Raw genomic sequence first — 19,229 nt, 5'->3', positions numbered from 1 at the left:
CAACCCCGACTTCTTTACAAATGATTCCCTAAAAATTAATTTTAATATTATTTACTTTCTTAAATATTAATATTTAACCCTCATTTGTATAAACGTTGTCTTTGTGTTTGCCAAGGATTCTAAAAATATGTAGTAAGGGTAGTGTCTACGAACACCCAGTATGACTAATTAATACCAAATACATTTTTAGAACGCCATGAAACCAGCAGCAATCAATTAGACAACATTCTAGATTCTATTAAAAATTGCCACAGAGGAAATTCGATGACTTTGAATAGTCTGGATGCTTCCAATGCCAAAGCTATTTCAATTGAGTAAGTTTTTTTAAGCTATGGCTTATAATTTTCTTTAAGAATGAATACATTGATCAAAAATATTTCTACTTTTTAAGCGAAAAACTATTGAAAAATGAAGTCTACTTAACAAAACATTATACGAGTCAATTTGGACGGCAGTTTGAGATTGTATAGTAAGCAACAACAACAAAAATATAACCCTGAGTTATTTTTGATTTAATGATCGTATCTTCTCATACTTCGACCATAGACCGGGATAGCTTAGGCATTGGGCCCATATCTAAGAGGTCGTGGGCTCTATCCCCGCCGGGCGAAGACTCCCCCTGTAGTAAATGGTGACTGATGCATGTTAATTATGTTGGGTCACAAAGTCCTCCATGTTCCAATAACAAATCATACCTCTGGGGGTACTGATCCAGGAGTTTCCTTGTCATCTGGATTTGTTCAAAATTAAAAGGCTACGGAGTTGAAAATTAGTAGTCGTAAACCCAAAATTGGGTTGGCTGCTCAACGACGGTTATAAATAAATAAATAAATACTTCGAACATAATCTTGATGGTTCGAGATTAAATTAAAGTTCCAAACTTACTATAACACGTTTCTAAACCTGACGCTTTAGGTGCTATCAAAACATGATCTTCATTTAAGTTCTAAAATTAGCCAATTGCGTTTAATCCCATGATATCCAAGCATTTAGGGCGGAAATAGCGACAAATTTTTTTTAATTCCCTAATCATTTTTCAACTGTCACTTACGCCTGCATACTCTAGTTAGTAAGGCGTTGAGCCCGTGTCCAAGAGGTCGGGAGTTCGGTACCCCCCGGCCAAAGACTATGGTGACTGATGCAAGCTAAATATGTCGGGGTCACGAAGTCCTCCAAGTTCGCATAATAAATCAACTCCCCTGGGGCTACTGTATCGGAGATTCATCGTGCTCTGGTTTAGGTTAAAATTACGATCTGCAGATGGAAGGATGGTGTGTGAATATGTCTGCTTGATTCGTCCAAGTGTCTTTAGAAACAACAAACATTATGCACAATTATTTTGTTTGTTTAAAATATATATGTTTGATTTTGAAATCGCCGAATGCGTTATTAAATCATTATTACGACCCTATATTTTCTTTATTTGGAGTGATTATACAATATTAATTTTCTCACATTGTGTTTTAACAAATAAAATTTGCCTAAAACCATCTAAATCAAAGTATACCTGATTTTCGAAATTTTTTGAAAATTTCCAGGATATTGGAACGTGCTTCTGTTTGTATAGAAGAACACGCACCCACTGAACCAGTAACATACAGTGACAAGAGTTTCAAAGATTTCCTCAAGAAGTTCATACTCCAAATCAGAACATTTTCGTTGCGGCACTTTTTATCCTTAAGTATGTAAGTCATTCTGGTTTTACATAAAAAATAAGGTCTCCGTGTGTATTTTTTACACCTACAATTTCTATTGATGTTTATTTTAGGAATGAATCGTTATAATCAAGCAAGAAACTGTTTGAAATCTCTGAATTATTCTGGCATTGAACATTGCTATGATTTACTCAACAACTATACGATGTGTACTCGAAATAATTCTAGTAGTGCATCTGTTTATAAGTAATAATTGATTTTTTACCTTTTATTAACGACAGTTTCAGATACTTATTTTTTGCCTTTTAAAGTTAGTTTCTAAATGAAATCTATAGTATGTCCACCTCAGGAAGAAGATTGGCTGCCAAATCCTGGTACAAGTTCATTAATCAAAACCGAGTTTACATAAAAACAAATTTAAGAAAGTTTAGCGAGATTTTTTTTAGATTTTTCTTAATGTGAGCAATTAGAAATTCAATCTATTTTAGCAGTGGATCACTAATGTGTTGAATTACATAAAAATTCCACACAACTTTACATTTTTTTCAATTTGAAGAACTTAATATAAATTATTAGAAATAAAATAACGATTTTAGGAAATTGCATTTTATTAAAAAATATTTTTTACTCCAGTGTTAGAATTCTCATTTTAAAATTACTGTAAATTAATTAACCATAAAGTTTATAGTTGAGAACGTTTCTCGATCTTCACGTGTTTGACACCGTTTACAATTGGAATGGCTAAAAAAAAACATGAATACAAAACTATGCTATTTTGTAACCAATTTACAACTTGAGTGGTTTAAAAACCATAAAAATGAAAATTAATTGGACATTGAAGTTAGGTCATATTAGGTTATATATAGGTTAAATACAAAGCAAAACAAAACAAATCGAAATTAAATGAAATTTAAAAAAATCAGAGCTTTTATTCATAGTGCATAGATCCCAATGAAGATTTTCTATTTAGCTTTGTGTGACGGCCATTTTGTTTTGGTCACTTGTGAAAGCAGTCGCCAATCGCGTCGCCAAAAATAAATGGTTGGCTAGATTGTGGAAAAATTTCAATGCCAATGATTACTTATTTCGTTTATTATAATAATGATTGAATCACGTGTGGCTTTATTTGAGGTAATGAAAACTAAACATTTTAGTTGCCGTCAGAAGTCAATTTCATATTTTAATTGCTACTTATTTAAGCACAATACAATTAATAAAATAAAATTAGACGTTTTAAAGCTATTATCACAAAGTATTCTCCTTTGCAGTGAAATGATTACATGCTTGTGGAAGCCATTGAATTCTTGCTCAAAGAAAGCAATTGAAATTTTATTGAGGACAATGATTACGGCTGTGAATGGAGTTGCAACGATGGAGTTGTATATTCCAGATGATCTTCCAAATTTTCACAAAAGTATTCTCAATGTTCGTAAGTTCCATTTTTTAACTTCATTATTTTTTTAAAAAAGAGGTTACAGGTGCGTAGGAAAAAAGGGAAGCCTTCAATAACTTTTGGTCCAATGTTCGAATTTTTACGTACTTGGAATCAATCTTAATGACACAAGAGTCCAATCTTAAATAGGATAATTAATTACTACAAGCGATATTTTAAGTTACGAAATTCAACAACAAAATTTAATTTTTTTTTCTGGATAAACATACATTTCTTTCCACTGATTTGGATATTTAATCTATTTAATTCTATTTAATTCTATTTTTAGGCTTCCAAGGCTATGAGTTCTTGTATGCAAAAATCCGATCATTAGATACAATGCTATTAAAAATGATCGCTTTTTTGCGCACTGTACATTTTAATTAAATGTATATTTTATTATGAAATAGTTAGTTAAACTAAACTGGTGTCTAACTCAAAAAGCTTTTCCTGTCGATGAGATTATGCTTTTTTTTTTATCAAATTTTGATGAACATATTTCTAGATACAAATTTTAAATTCTTCCAAGAATTATTTTACAAAATCCTTAAACAAATCAAATGAACGTCATAAAAATAAAAGTTCACGCTATTTTTTTCTGCAATTATTAGAAAATTTGGAATGTTATTTAGATTTAAGAGAAACAGTTATTGGTCGTTGAAATTTCTTTAATTTACAAAATCAGTTATTGATAAATTTTTGAATATGCATGGAAAAAAAATTTCAAACACCTTTTTTTCCTTTTGTGTTTTAGTACAAATATAATTCTGATAATCTAACAGATATTTCAAGCATTTAAGCAACTATTAAACTGTTTCTTTTTCATAATTATGTACCAAAATATATTTTTCCAAAATAAAATACCAAAATCTAATTTTGCTTGCAATTAGAGAGTCAGAAAAAAATATATAAAAGGGTCCCCGGTGTCCTATTTGCGACAAAAGATTAAAGACAGGGCTAAAATATCATTTAAATTTTGTTCCAACAAATGCATCGTCTAAATTGTATAACTGTATTCTAAACTCCTTGTATTCAAAACAAATTACAGTGCCTTAAATTGTTAAAAACTGTCATATGTTATGGCCCTAACAACAATTTTACATTGGCCCTAATTGGGCTCAAAATTGGCTCAATATTTGTCCTATATGAACATACACAGAGGGACCAATATTAGGATGTCTAGATGTTTTAATATTGGCCTTTATGGGTCGATATTGTTTGTAAAGTGACAGTGGAATATCGTATGATTCAGACAATTCCACATAAGACCAATATTGGAAAAATATTGGCCCAAGCCCTTATTGAGCCAAGATTCGTAAATATTGGCCCAAGTTGTTTCGCCGCTAGGGGTTTCTAATATTTACATTCAAGCCAAGCGTATAGTGATACACCTAACAGAAAATATAACTCTTTTACTATATCATGTATTTAGCTCTTTAAAGTTTCAACTGTATACTGTACAGATTTTGAATTAATTTTATTTATTTATTCTGTCACTTTTAGTTCCATGTAATATACTTACATTTTTTCAGACCCTGTTAGTAGGTGTGAAAGCCATCGTATAAGGATCTGGGTTAAGGATATAAATATATGTATTTTCCGCACGATAAGACCACTTCAAGAAAATTCATTACGAAGGTATGTAATATTTGTACCGATTTTAAAAACTTCATGCATTAAATATTATTTTAAAAGAGTCTTCTAGAATTGATTTAAACTAAACTATACTTTGCTGCAAGTTAAGAAAAGATCATAGCGGTATATGATTTAAGTAATCATTCGCGACTGCATATAGTTCCATTTTATTTAGTTATCAAATTATATAAATATGCTTTAAAAACAATATAAGAGGTTTTAAAAGTTAAACTCGCCGGCCAGGACTATAATTCGAGCGATATTTTACGATATATGTCACATAATTATTATAAAAAGGTTACAGCTTCGTAGTCCCACTGGAATCCTAGACTTGGCGACATATTTCGATAAATAAAGAGAACATTCACTCTTGAAAAAGAAACAATTATAAGAGGTCTCAATAGCAATGGATTTGATTGGTTACTTGACCTTAGGCTTAGAAGAACAGGAGCAGATTTTCCGATTGAATTGCCAACCGAACGCGCAACCCCCTATGTTTAGTCCCCAAGCATGCTTGTCATTTTATCAAAGGACTGAATGGAGGAAAAACTAAGTCAACCTCGTCCGGTCCGAGGTTAAAACCCTGGACCTATGACATAGGAGCGCGAAGCGTTATCACGCAGCCATCGGGAGTCTTAAAGTTGATTTAGCTCTTGCTGAATTTACTATAGCTAAACATCCTTTTACTTATAATTATTATAGTGGATTACAAGGGTGATCCTGCCAGGGATAATTTTGTGTTTTTCTTTTTCAATATAACATATTTTTATGTAATTTTGTAGGATTTATCATCAGGAAATCCTCTAAATTGTGGTCGATTTCAAAATAAAGCCAAACAATTTGTAAAATTTATCATGAAATCTCAAATTAAGAGTTTCTAAAATTTTTACTTTAAGGGTCCTATTTCTCTTAAAACTTAAATAATCAAAAGTATTTTATATTGATTCAACCTGATCATATCTCATCCAACGTAGATAGCAAATATCTTTTTGAATTTCAGAACAAATGTTCTTCTTTATAGAAATGCTTGTTTTGCTATATTCATACCCAGAATAAAGTATACTCTATCTTCAATTGAATATTTTTAAAGCTTGCAAGTTTTCAAATGCAAATTAGTTTCTTTTTTTTTCAGAATTCTGAAAGTCACTACGTATTGCATTGGAAAAACTCACCCTTCAAGTTGCCATATACAAAGATATTCGGAACTTGAAAAAGTTTCAAACGAAGTATTAGAAAACATCAGAAACATTCTAACAGAAAATAGTACATATTCGAACTTAATTTCAAATGACAGGGAAGATATTATCGAAGATATACGAGGACACAAAGGAAAGAACTTCTTACCTGATGAGATTGGCTACTATCACCTAACCAAAAATAGCACTATCAACAGAGCAAAATATAAATATTCTAACCAGAAAATTTTCGAAGATATTAGAATGAACAAGCTTACGAAAAACCGACAGTCCAAAGAAACAAGTGGTAAAACTTTTTTAGATAGATTATGTACCCTCAAAATTTTAACACATATTAAATTGTAATAATACAAATCAACAAGTGTGTAGCATTAGCCTTTCGATTTCAAGATCCTTTCCTATAAGAGAGAATTGTCCCACATCTTTTGGAAGAAGAAAAAGGTAAAGAATGCACATCTATATTACCCCGAAACCAGATTTACAACAGATAAAATTTGATTTCAAAATTTGGAAATTGAAAACAATACTTTGCTAACATTAAAATGCATGAAAATACATATTGACGCTTCGAATTGTCAGTGTAAACCTTTTTCTTAAGTATCAGAGTAGAAAATGCCAGACAATGACCCTTTTTCTCAAGGAAGGCATCAATATGTGGAAAACCTGATAAGCATATGCCGGATAATGACCTTTTACAAAAAAAAATCATTATAGAGAATGCCGAATATCCCGTTAAACTAAAAAAAAAACATCACTTTAGAGTATATGATGATTTTACAACTTGCAAAAGAAATGAAACAATTCACTTTACATCGGAAAGGAGCTTAGTATAGAAGGTTACTGTGTTGCACGCTTGTTGTTTTGTAGTCTTGATATTGGGTTTCTAAATGACCAATCATTCGAACAGTTAATTTTAAAAAAACGAAAGAAGTCCGGAATGTGCGGTTACCTGCAAGTTATTCAGAAAAGCAGATATATTTATTTTCATCAAATTTTGAAACAAGTTAAAAAGTTTTTCCAGAGAGATGGTGCTGCTGATTGAAAAATATTAAAAACAAATATTGTCTGATGTATTTAGTTTTTCCTAGTCAGCAGTGCAGTCTGTTAAGGAACTTTGTAATGTTTTTTGGAATTTGATGAGAATAAAAAAGCTGTTTTCCGTGAAAATTACAACGAACTGTGCATTTAAATCGTCATTCATTTCTTATTTTTTCATTTTGTTTCTACACTCGTTATGAATTTCAAAATAAGAATGATTCTTATATGAAAGCTAATTTGCACAAATATTACAAAATTATTTATTCTAACATCGGAATAATTTGACTCTCCCCACCAAGATTTTTGACTTGTGATATTGGAATTATTTCCATGGGGAAATAACAAGACTTTTTGTACTTGCGAGACTTTCTTAATGCAACATTTTGACAGAGCAATTACGGAATGGGAGCATCTAAATTATTAGTTTATAATTAAAAGTTTAGATAGCATGATTCTGTCTCGCCTTCCACATTAGTATATGGTACGAATTTTAGTTGAAGTTGAAAAAGCTATTACAATAAAGTTGAAAATCTAGTTTTTGAGATAGTTCAGTTGCTTAGCACTTATGGGGAACACTCTAGTTGCGGACCATAGAGATGTAACTTAAGTTCAGTGCTGGTTAATTTTTATCCCCAAAAAGGAGCTACGTGATTGGAGGGCTGCATGAAAGAGAAATTTTCCACCTTCCGTGTCTCTTAATTATTTCGGTGGAAGAAAATCGCTGCGGGAATTTTAAAGTCATAAAATTTTAAAATTTATTTTATCATACTGAATTTGGTTTCATACAAAGTTTTGTCAGAGAGGAACATCATACATTTCATAAGTAGATTAATGTATCAATTATTGGAATTACAATTGTTTTATTTTACAACATAAATAAACTCTTATCATGTTCTTCTTTTCCTTAAAACATATTTCATTTCATTCATTCTAAAATTAATGTCCTTTAAAAAACTGAAGAACAGTTGAAGAAGACAGTTTTTAAGTAAATCTAAGTGAATGTAAATCTAAGAGAATAAGACCTTAACAATACGAACACAACTAAACCATAAAGTAATGATTATATAGAATAATTTATCATTAATACACAATTTTTTCTTCATATTTTAATCTCTAAAATGCGGAAGAAAATTTTTTTACTACATTGCTGTATAGAAGTAGCATTCTGAAAGGAAAAGAAAATTGGAATTACGGATATAAAAACGAGATATATTCACTTATATGCATAGAAATCTTCTTTTTTTCGGTCAGGTTTCTTAATAAAGTTTGAAGTTAATTTTTTTAAACAAAAAACCAGAAAATGTGCGGCAGCTTCCTGTTATTTACGTCATTTTTTGAAGCTGATGCTTCAAATTTAATGCGATTATGTTTTTAAGATCACTTATAATGGAAAAAGTCTTCCTCATAAAGCGCGACGATTTATAATTATTATAATTCATATGATTTGAAACTAAACCGTCTTTTAATTCTTCACAAATAGATAATTGCTTTATAAATACTGATATGGAAATGATGAAAAATTGCACTTACGATATGTATCTGTATTCAATTGGCCTGGAAATTTCAAAACAAGAGCATTTAAAACAGTAAGTGCGTTTCAATACTAAAAAAAAAAATTTATACAATAATTTTATTTGTTTACAGAAGATTATTACTTTTGCAACTATGCATTTGTAGTTTACTAATATTTACTAAAAAATGTTTGTATTCAGGGATGTTTTCCAACTTTGGTGCTTGGTAACATTTCTGTATTGGTACCGTCGCCAAAATGATCACCATGTTTTGGCGACATAAAAGGAGATCAACTCGATAGGTATAACTCGTAATCCTACATATTTTGCAATTTTTAAAAACCTCTGGTGTCTTGGCAATTTTAGTTGGCGAGAACAAGAGTCGATACGCATATATCGCTTGATGCAGAATAGCACCTCCTGCAAGTCCGATAGATAAGCTCTGTTGCTTGCAGATTTCTCAGCAACAAGTAGAAGCACGGACTCGTGCCTTTCTCTGCTCAATTCTTTAAAGATAAAATCGCAATACCTTAAATATGTCGAAGCGACAAAATTCAAGATCAATTATGCAACTCCAAATTTTTCAAATTTAATGTGAATTTGATTGTTCGGTGTCGTAAAAATATCTTCAAGAAATAAAATTTGATTTTCTGCTGAGAAACGCGTGCAAGCAACATAGATTAAAGTGCGTTCGATAAACCGAAGTAAACAAATAGGTGGTCAGGATCTTGATCAGGTTTGTCACTTTCAGAGATTTTTCCTGCAATTTACTAATATATATTTACTAATATATATATATATATTAGTAAATTTTGATGTATTGAACAATAATCAATTTTTTTATAAATGTAAGGCACCGATTTTTAATATGAAGAAAAATAAAGAATAAAAATGCAATATAAAGTATTTATCTTAATCACTAATTGAATTTGTCGAATCATTGTTTTAGAATCTACATTAACGAACAAATCACGATGCAAAAAAAGCAAAACATATTCGCCTGTCTATTTAGCGCCACGCCAAGTAGCCAAACACGTGATTGATACTGCCAAGTGATGTTTTTTTTATTATTATTATTATTATTATTTATTTATATCTAGTCCATCTTTCCACCGAACAGACGAAAGTTATATTATTTATTTCGGTGCTAAATTTATTCAGTCTGTTAAAGATCAAAATGTAATTTTTATTCATTGTCTATAAGCTTAAAATATGTATTTTTTCTCTCAGAACTTTTCTAGACGTTAAAGAATGCTTCCGTGATCATTTCAAATATTGCCAAGATTGGATAGCTGATAAAGTAATTAAAATCCATGCAGAAATAATAAGGGTTACAATACCATCTGATTCCTCATCGTCACCAATAACATTTCAGAATGGCTCCATCCGCTGTCCCTCACTTTTGAATCGTAAGTGTTGACCATTCACATTTTGGTAAAATACTGGGAAATTCACCAACCCCCATGGTTGTTTCTCATTCATCATACTTTTTCCTTAATAGTCGATCAAAAAAAAAAAGATCATTTTGTGTATAAAATATATAATTATTGTAATTTTATGTAAGAATTACAAGTACTATTGACTACTTCTAAGATTCGAGTATGGTCTATTAGAGAACAGATAGCTCAGTAATCATATTTTAAAATAACACTTAAAATTAAAAGTTTGGTGTTATTACAAATTTTAGGAGTTATTTAATATTTTCGATAGATTAAATACGATATACCATACATCATCCCATTCTGCGTGAAGCATTGTTAAAATCTCTATCATTCAACGAATTTCTTTTATGGTAATTTGTAATATCATATTAATGTGATTTGCATGAAAAAATAAAGCAGATTTAAAAACGGTAATGAAGTTTAGGTCACCATTCAAAAAAGTTCATCTTAAAATCTAGCGTAATAATATAATATCATAGAATAGGATACCTGAGAGTGACGTAGTGTTGGTATCTCGATCCTGATTGGTTGTTGAAACGTGGTATTTGTTTACGTTAGCAACTGTTTTTTCCATTCTATTTCGAGTAAGCCAAACGAGTCAAGTATCAATTCTCTTAAGTGACACATTTTATAATCTTTCACGATGATTCTTTCACAAATATGTCAACTCTTTCTCTATATATTTCTTACTTAACACAAAGACAGGCACAAAACCAGGTAGAACATAAACAAACTAATTAGGCATTGATGTTGCCAAGTACATAAAACAGAAATATATCACGGTTACAACAAAATACATAGACAAATAATAAATCTAAGTTACGTAAAAGGCGTAGACGAGAGAGAATTACATTTTAACAAATTCAATGTGTGATACGGTACTGCATTTAATTAACTTCACGTCATTTAACATTTTTACTTCTGTGGAAAACCTTAGCTCAACTTTAACACGCCATTTTACTGACAAACGATCACTTGGCTCTGACATTGTAGGTCACAAGTGTGGGTATCCATGATGTTCTTGTTCTTGAAGTGACAGTATCCATTAAAAAAGAACAACTCTTTTAGTTTTAAACTCTTAATTTGAAAAACAATCAAAAGCTTAATAGCAGAGAGGAATAATAAAATCAATGTTACAGGTAAATGCTTTTCAATTAGGGATACAACAATATTTTATAGGAAACCAATACCTTTATAACTTTTATTAATTTCATGATGATGATCAACAAAAAGTCAGCGAGGGGGAACTAGATCCTACCATCTGATTTTCCAGTCAATAAAAAAGTCTACAAATCGGACTAACCACAAAATGAGACCATTTTTTTTTCGTTATATAAAGAAAGACATTTAATTAATGTGCTAAACGTAATGAAATGAACGAATACCTAATTTTAAAAATATTCAACTGTCAATAATAATCAATCAAAAAATTAAACTTAGAAGTACAGAATATGCGACATAATAAATAAGTAGTAATTTTTACTTTTAAAAAAATTCGAATAGGAATATTTAACGCAGTGTTTTTTTTGTCTTCAGTCTTTGTATTTTCGAAAATTTCCATATAAATATTAAGATATGTCTTTCTTTTTCTTATTTTTCTTTCTTTCGCCATCAAATCAATTTTCTCTATCAAATTTAGAGAATAAAAATTACGGAAAGAGATATTTTTACAACAATGGGTAAATAGTTATTATTTAAAGAAAAAAAAAAGTAAAAAGGTATATACAGTTGCTTTTGAAGTATTTGAAACATCGAAAACCAATAAACTGTTACTTTGTATCGTTTCTTTTCAGAAAGTATCTGAATATTGACCTGAAAGCATCCATTTGGAAATTGTTTTTTTCATCCATCAATATTGTGTGATAAAAAGTTGCATGAGTTCTCATTTGTATTTTACATGCTTAAAAATAAAGATCATGAATAATATTTTATTTTTTGACATGAACCTCTAAACCTTGTTTCCAGCACAGAAATTATATATATATATATATATATATATATATATACAATATATATATATATATATATATATATATATATATACAATATATATATATATATATATATATATATACAATATATATATATATATATATATATATATATATATATATATATATATATATATATACAATATATATATATATATATATATATATATATATATATATACAATATATATATATATATATATACAATATATATATATATATATATATATATATATATATATATATATATATATATATATATATATATATATATATATATATATATATATATATATATATATATATATATATATATATATATATATATATATATATATATATATATATATACAATATATATATATATATATATATATATATATATATATATATATATATATATATAATATATATAAATATATATATATATATATATATATATATATATATATATATATATATATATATAGTACACTCTCGATTATCCGGTTTGCGGATTATCCGTACTCATTCCGGAGTCACACAAAATATAAAGAGAAACATTTTCAAGATTAAAAAAATTTGATTCATGAAGTTATAACACTACCAAATTTTTGGAAGCAATGTTCGTTATTGGATTGCTTGCAGTATATAGAATATCAGCAGCATGGTCAAAGGTAAAATCGTCTACGTTATCCTCACGATCTTGGAGAAAGATCATACCGCTTGATGAACAATCCTCTTCAGATGTTCAGGAAAAATATGATAACAGTATTCTCGAACAAGCAAAAGAAATCTAAGGTTTCGAAATTCTTGATGAAGAAAATTTAGAAGATAGGTTTCAAAGTGATGCATGTGAGCCTTGCTTCCAGAATTTGACTGATGAAGACATCGTTATGTTGTTAAATCAAATAGTGATGATAGTAACTGATGCAGAAGATGTAGTAAATGAATGAAATACTTTTTCTCATTCTGCTGCTCTGTGGAAACTTTATTAGATTATATGGGAGGATTTGATTACGGTGACACTACTGCGGTTCGTAAAATATGCGTATCGATATATGGCGAAGACGCATTACACATTTTTTAAAAAGGAAAATTCCTAGTTTGATGTTATGAATGCAAATGTCAGTCATTTTTATATTTTTTGTACTGATATTGAATTTTTCTTTAATAAAAGGAGTTTTCGGATTATCCGTGTTTTTCGATTGTCCGTGCGATCTGTCCCGGTGATTAACCCGGATAATCGGGAGTACACTGTATATATATATATATATATATATATATATATATATATATATATATATATATATATATATATATATATATATATATATATATATATATATATATATATTGTATACTTTCAACATTTATCTTATTCCTGAATTTTCAATTTTCATTGGACAAAAAATAAATTACAATTTTACACAAATTTATATAATGTTTATAGACATTGAGCTGCAATGGTTCAGATATTGAGGAAAATGAGCTATTGTTGTGAAGGACTGTAATTTGATCCCCTGTGGCAGCTGAAAGCAAGCTTAGCTTTAGATGGATGAGTAGCAGCTTGTCTTGTAAAAGATCAAAAAGAAAAGGAATTTGATGGAAATACAACACAATTGATTTTAAGACCTTGATGTTGCTGATATTGTACTTTTAGCATCCAAAATTCAGCTCAAAACTAACATTTTCAATTAATTTTGGAATGGTTCAGGTTTATTTATAAACAATAAATGAGAAACTAAAGCAATGAGAATAATTCAGAAGAAAACTAAAAAATTTATGTTTTAAAATCCAGTAATAGTCGACGCTGAATCATTTAGATATCTAGATTCAGTTGTTGATTAAAATAAAGCGGCTGCAGTGAAGATATGAGATAGAGAATATTTAAAGAAAAACATATTTAAACGGATTGCATAAATTCGGGAAGGCACTGAATACTGAATAAAAATTGAAACTAATTTTTTTCGAAATTTTCTTTAAACCTACAACTTTTTTAAACCTTTCCTAGAAGGAAAATTTATTTCAAGAAATGCTAGAAAACCATAAAATATCTGTGATTTTGTTAAGAGTTTAAAGCTTAAATTAACTTAAATTTAAAAAAAATAATTAAATTATACTTGGTAACATCCTAAATAATGCATTAATCATATTCGAAAAATTTGCTGCGTTTGAACTTTGTTTCTTTGAACTAACGCTAAAAATATTTACAAAAAAGGTCGGGATAGCCTGGCAAGTAGAGCATTGGGGCCACGTCCAAGAAGTCATGAGTTCGATCCCTGCCTGCCGAAGACTCAATGTGTACAAAATGGTGTTGGTGCACGCTAAATCTGTTGGGATCGAAATGTCTTCCGAGTTCCCATAGCAAATCAATTCCTCTAGGGGTAGTGGATAGGAGATTGATCGTGCTCTTGTTCAGGACAAAATTACTATCTACGGATTGATGAATGTTCTGTGAATGTGCTCTCTCTGTTAAACGGGCTATGACGTTTGTGTGTGGCGGAAGTCAAATTCTCGGATACAGATGGCACCCCTCTGCCTTGAAATAGGCCTGTCAGTATTGACAAGTAGCATAAGACAACAGCTACAACAGTTGCGAATAATCGCAAAAAACGAGCGTATTTACAGCACTACTAACCATATATGGCAACGTTACTTTTAAAAAGTAACGAGTAAAAGTACAAGTATTTTTAAAAAAAAGTAACGAGTAAAAAGTAAAAAGTTCTTATTTTAAAAAGTAACGAGTAAAAAGTACAAGTAAAAGTACAAGTACTAAACAAAAAAAAGTAACGATTTAAAAGTACATTTCTAGGAAATCGAAAATTCAAAGTTACCTGAAATTTCATTGAATAATATTCTTATGTTCTTTAATGTTTTGGAAAATTGTTGTTATTTATTTAATTATTTTTAATTTTGAAAGTTATGGATATTAATTTATTTTTAAATTCGCAAGAATATTATAATATAATTTTATAATGTAATCGTATAATATAATTTTAATATCAAACTTTTTATGGATTTGCACGAAAAAGAAATTTTATCTATTGACTTTGATTTTTAGTTTATTATTTTTATTTAATTAAATTACCATTGATTTAAAATTGTTTTACTCTTTAGAAACGCGTTTTAAAAACACAAACATAAACAAAGCAAACAGATAGCTTTGTGATCTTTGAGCTAGTAAAAAATAATTGAATCTGTAGTATAAGTTGAAACAGAAGGTATTTAAACACGAAGTTAGCTGTAAATGCATATATATTGCATTCACAGCTTTTTTTTTTTTTTTTTACCGAGTTTTAGAAAAAAGTAACGATTTCATTCGATATTTCCGTTACAAATACTTTTACTTTTTCCCTAAAAAAGTAACGAAAGTGCAAGTAAAAGTACTAAATTTAAAAAGTAACGAAGTACAAGTAAAAGTACGTACTTTTTACTTGTACCGGCGGTACAAGTAACGAAAGTAAAAGTACTGTCATGTATGCTACTAACTACGCTACTTTTTTCAATAAAAGAAAATACTGCATTACACTTCAAACTACAGAAAAAAATTAGTGATTACAATAGTTTCGCTTTTTGTAGCTTGTAGTTTCAATCGCTGATAATAGTATTATTGAAATTGTTTAATATTGAATTGTCCGTGGGCGGGAGGGTGGTCGGACAATTCAAAAATGATATTTTGATTCGTTAAATGAATGTTAAAATATATGGAAACGCTGATCTTCATGTTCACTAAAATCTTTTTCATAATTAATCGCTTAAAATATTGAGTAAAAAAGCGTTTTATTCTTTCAACGTAAAAATCTGGCATAGTGCCTATTTTTTTATTTGTTTAAGGTGAATTGGGTATAATATGAAAAAAACACAACTACTTCGATTTAGTAGGAACAACATATGACGCAATACTAAACGAATGGAATTTAGTTGTTGTTTATTTAGTTATTGTTATTAGTAGTTGTTGTTATTTGTTTTAGTTGTTGTTGTTTATTTAGTTGTATTTAGTTACAATAACTTTTCTTTATAATGCAATAAAATCTGGCGAGCAGCTATTTAAACGATCGCACACTTCGTTTGTTTATTTGTGGCTTGAAGTTAGGCTCGCAGAAAATGCCGTTCATGGGTTAAATTTAGTAGGAACAACACAACCTGTGACGTCGGCTATATTATACCCAATTGAAAAACATTTAGAAAAAAAAAACTAGAACACAACACATAACTTTTTAAGAAACCCCCATTCTATTAATTTTCCACAACATTTCTTTGACTGTGTTTTTTATTCCATTTTTTGATAAATAAACAGAATCTACATGCTATCTTTTAAAACCTATGAGTTTTTTCCAAAATTAAAAAAAAAATGAAAATAAAACAAAAACTCGAAACTAGAATTTAAAAAAATGTCAACCTTAAGCACGCAATGTCTCGAAAGAAGTGTTTATGATGGCGTTTCTTCAAAATAACCAATCGCTAAATAGCTCCAAAAAACTGTTTAGCCCATAAAAATTGCCAATATCTATATATTAATAGGCTAGCAATATTTTGTCTCGCTAAAAACTCCCAAACTACGCAACAGAATTAAACAAATAAGGTGTCGTTTTAAAGGTATTGTTATGTAGATGTGCAATAAGGTTTTAAATTATGAAAATTTCCTTTAATTAATTAATAAAATTAAAAATTTAGTTTCAACCAATGAGAATTCAGCAAATCATTTTTCGGGTGATTCGCATAAGCATTGTTTCCGTAAGCATCGTTTGATTTAAAGCATTTCTGAATTAATAGATTGATAAACAAAAATAAGAGTGGATAAAAAAAACGGAACTGAATTTCTTAAAAAAAGAATTCAATATATTTAGTTCCTTTGATAAATTTTTAGTTTCATGATAAATTTTTTGTTTCGTTACAATAGAATAGCAATGGCATTGTGCGAATATTCAAACCAAAACAAACGTGCGAATATTCAAACCAAAACAAACTTTCTACAAACAATTCTTTTGATTTGAGATTTAAAACGATATCTTAGTTATTTAGTTCTATTTTTATTTATTTAGTGCCTGCTGCCTAAATAAAATGCCTGCTATCAGGCGTCGAAATATCTCTGGCAGACGTCAGAGAAATGAATGGCGGAATTCTAAACGGGAAAGCATTTCTTATTGAGATATATTCTCTGCTACAGCTCCAAATTTCTCAGCTACATGAAGAAAAGATAATCAAATTGTGAAGGGGGCAGAGAAGTGTATAAATTTCATTAAGTAATTGATTTCAATATCTGGCATTTTTATTTCAAAAATTATTTAATTTTCAAAAATTATTTAATTTTGCTTCAAAATTTATTTAAATTTGTTAAAATGTTTTTATAAGATTGCGAAGCAATATGCAATGGAAATGCGAAGCAGTTCTGGGGGTTGGCGAGCGTAGCGAGAAGGGGGCGGAGCCCCCTAGTTAATATAAAAAGTACTAGTGGCGAATTCTCTTAAGGCAGCAGTCCCCAATCTTTTTAGTAGTTCGGTCCCCGAATTTCATAAAAAAAAAAATTTAAGACCACTAAGTACTAAATACAGAAGTAAAAAATATAGCATCAATTGGACACCTATTTTATGCGTATGACGAATATATCCAAAAAAAGACTGGTGTTCGACTCAAAGTTTAATCTTGGTCTAGACCAGTTGTTCCTAAAAAGTGTTCCATAAATGAATCAAAATAAATATATATGCATCAAAAATAAATTAATAAGAGATTTGAAAATAATAGTACTCTGAACTACTATTTTCTATCTTACATTTATTTTGTATTCATATTTACAATTTAAAATCGCTTAATTCATCGATATTTAAACTTGTTAGCAGTTCGATGCTGTTTGATATGCACATTGCGCAAAATAAAAAACGGACCACCCTGAATAATTTTTTATTTAATGATGGAATCTTCACGTTCTAGGACTTAATCATAATGGCTGGAAGGGATGACCTTAAATATGCTAATTATGTGGTGGAGATGATATTTTAAGTTACGAAATCAGATTCAAAAACATAGTAATAAGTAATAACTTATATTAATAAATATTTATCAGTTCTTTGTTTTAGTTAATATTAGTAAAAAAATTGAATCGTATGGCAGAGAATTTCTTACATCACTTTAAAGTATATAATTTCACATGGTGAAGTACGAAATTTGAGTGAAATCGTTTAAACAGTCCCTGAGAGATCAAATTTCAGAAAATCTCATATTCAAACTTCGATTTCCACGGAACTACTCGACCGATTCCGTTCAATTTTTTTTGCCATTTAAAACTACACTCTTTAAAATGATGCAAAACATTTTATAGCTTACACTTCAAAATTTTGTTGAATAACATTAAAATAATGAAAAATGATAAATATTTATCTAAAGTTCTTTTTGTATGGAATTATCTTTGGATAAACAAATTTTATGATTATATTCAATAATATTTTCAGTTCGCTTGAAAAGTTCTAAAATAAGCAAAAGCTAAAATTTACATTATGAGGCCTGAACTTCGGACCTCTTACCTGACCAAAGTATTGGGACAATATTTTCCAAATTGCCGTCACCCCCTATATCTTGGGGATAAGGAATCCGAATCCATCGAAAAAAATATGTTTATTCAGAGATGTGTCTGATTTTTTAATTTAAAATAACGTCTGCACTAATTAATTCACTTACTTGAGATCACCTCTCCGAAGCATTAAGCTGGAGTCTCAGTAAGTGAAGATCCCATCTGTAGGACAAAAGTTACTCAAGGTCTGCTTCTCTGTATCATTTACAGGTATTAACGCCACTGCAGCTGCAGATTTGGTGATTTTTAACTGCCACCAATCTACACCTAAAATGTTTGCGACAAATCATAAAATAAAACATTTTATTTGAAATCAAAAAATCACTTTCAAAATTCGAAGCACTTTATTTAAAATCAAAGTAGTCAATCGGATTTCGGTGGAAATGGGCCAATATAGAGTTTAACCTAGATTCAAAACAATCTCTATTTTCTTTCACCTGATGCTGTCGCCATATGAATTCGGATAAATAAGATTCTAAATTATGCAAACAACAAGGAATCCAAAAGATAACTGCGTGAGAGCAACAGGATTGCTCTTTATTGGCGCATTAGCGCAACTTCTGCTGCAATAGCATTAGCACGTAAGTACCCATTTACATATAACGGGTTCCTGCACACAGGAGAGCCCACGCACACAATCGTGAACTTAATACAGCTCTCACCACAGGCGCTCAAAATCCGTTGAATTTAATACAGCTCTCCTGGACTTTCACAAATACGGCAACTAATGGTATCCTTTCATCGAATTTCATCCCAGTTAAAATTCTGATGGGGGAGCAATG

The 19,229-nt window shown here is 29.5% G+C and overlaps 1 protein-coding gene across 5 annotated transcripts in view; it reads left to right on the top strand.

Moving 5' to 3' along the window:
- LOC107437637 (uncharacterized) overlaps nucleotides 1–11,838 on the top strand; it is a 43,729-nt gene extending 31,891 nt beyond the window's left edge. For 2 of the 5 annotated variants that reach the window (XM_087164516.1, XM_087164514.1), the window contains 9 exons: nucleotides 191–314; nucleotides 1,539–1,681; nucleotides 1,769–1,901; nucleotides 2,924–3,084; nucleotides 4,620–4,725; nucleotides 5,855–6,201; nucleotides 8,437–8,542; nucleotides 9,698–9,876; nucleotides 11,703–11,838. In XM_087164516.1, the coding sequence (XP_087020642.1) occupies nucleotides 191–314; nucleotides 1,539–1,681; nucleotides 1,769–1,901; nucleotides 2,924–3,084; nucleotides 4,620–4,725; nucleotides 5,855–6,201; nucleotides 8,437–8,542; nucleotides 9,698–9,876; nucleotides 11,703–11,713 (1,310 nt within the window). In that variant the 3' untranslated portion in view covers nucleotides 11,714–11,838. Of the gene's footprint in view, nucleotides 1–190; nucleotides 315–1,538; nucleotides 1,686–1,768; nucleotides 1,902–2,923; nucleotides 3,085–4,619; nucleotides 4,726–5,854; nucleotides 6,205–8,436; nucleotides 8,543–9,697; nucleotides 9,877–11,702 lie in introns of those variants that run through there. The other 3 variants (XM_087164515.1, XM_087164513.1, XR_015433835.1) reach the window with 2 other exon arrangements.
- Nucleotides 11,839–19,229: the final 7,391 nt, after the last annotated feature.

The sequence above is a fragment of the Parasteatoda tepidariorum genome, chromosome 5, assembly GCF_982258835.1.
Source record: "Parasteatoda tepidariorum strain Cologne lab strain chromosome 5, Ptep-v5.0, whole genome shotgun sequence".
NCBI lineage: Eukaryota > Metazoa > Arthropoda > Arachnida > Araneae > Theridiidae > Parasteatoda > Parasteatoda tepidariorum.
This window is presented reverse-complemented; position numbering and strand designations above follow the sequence as displayed.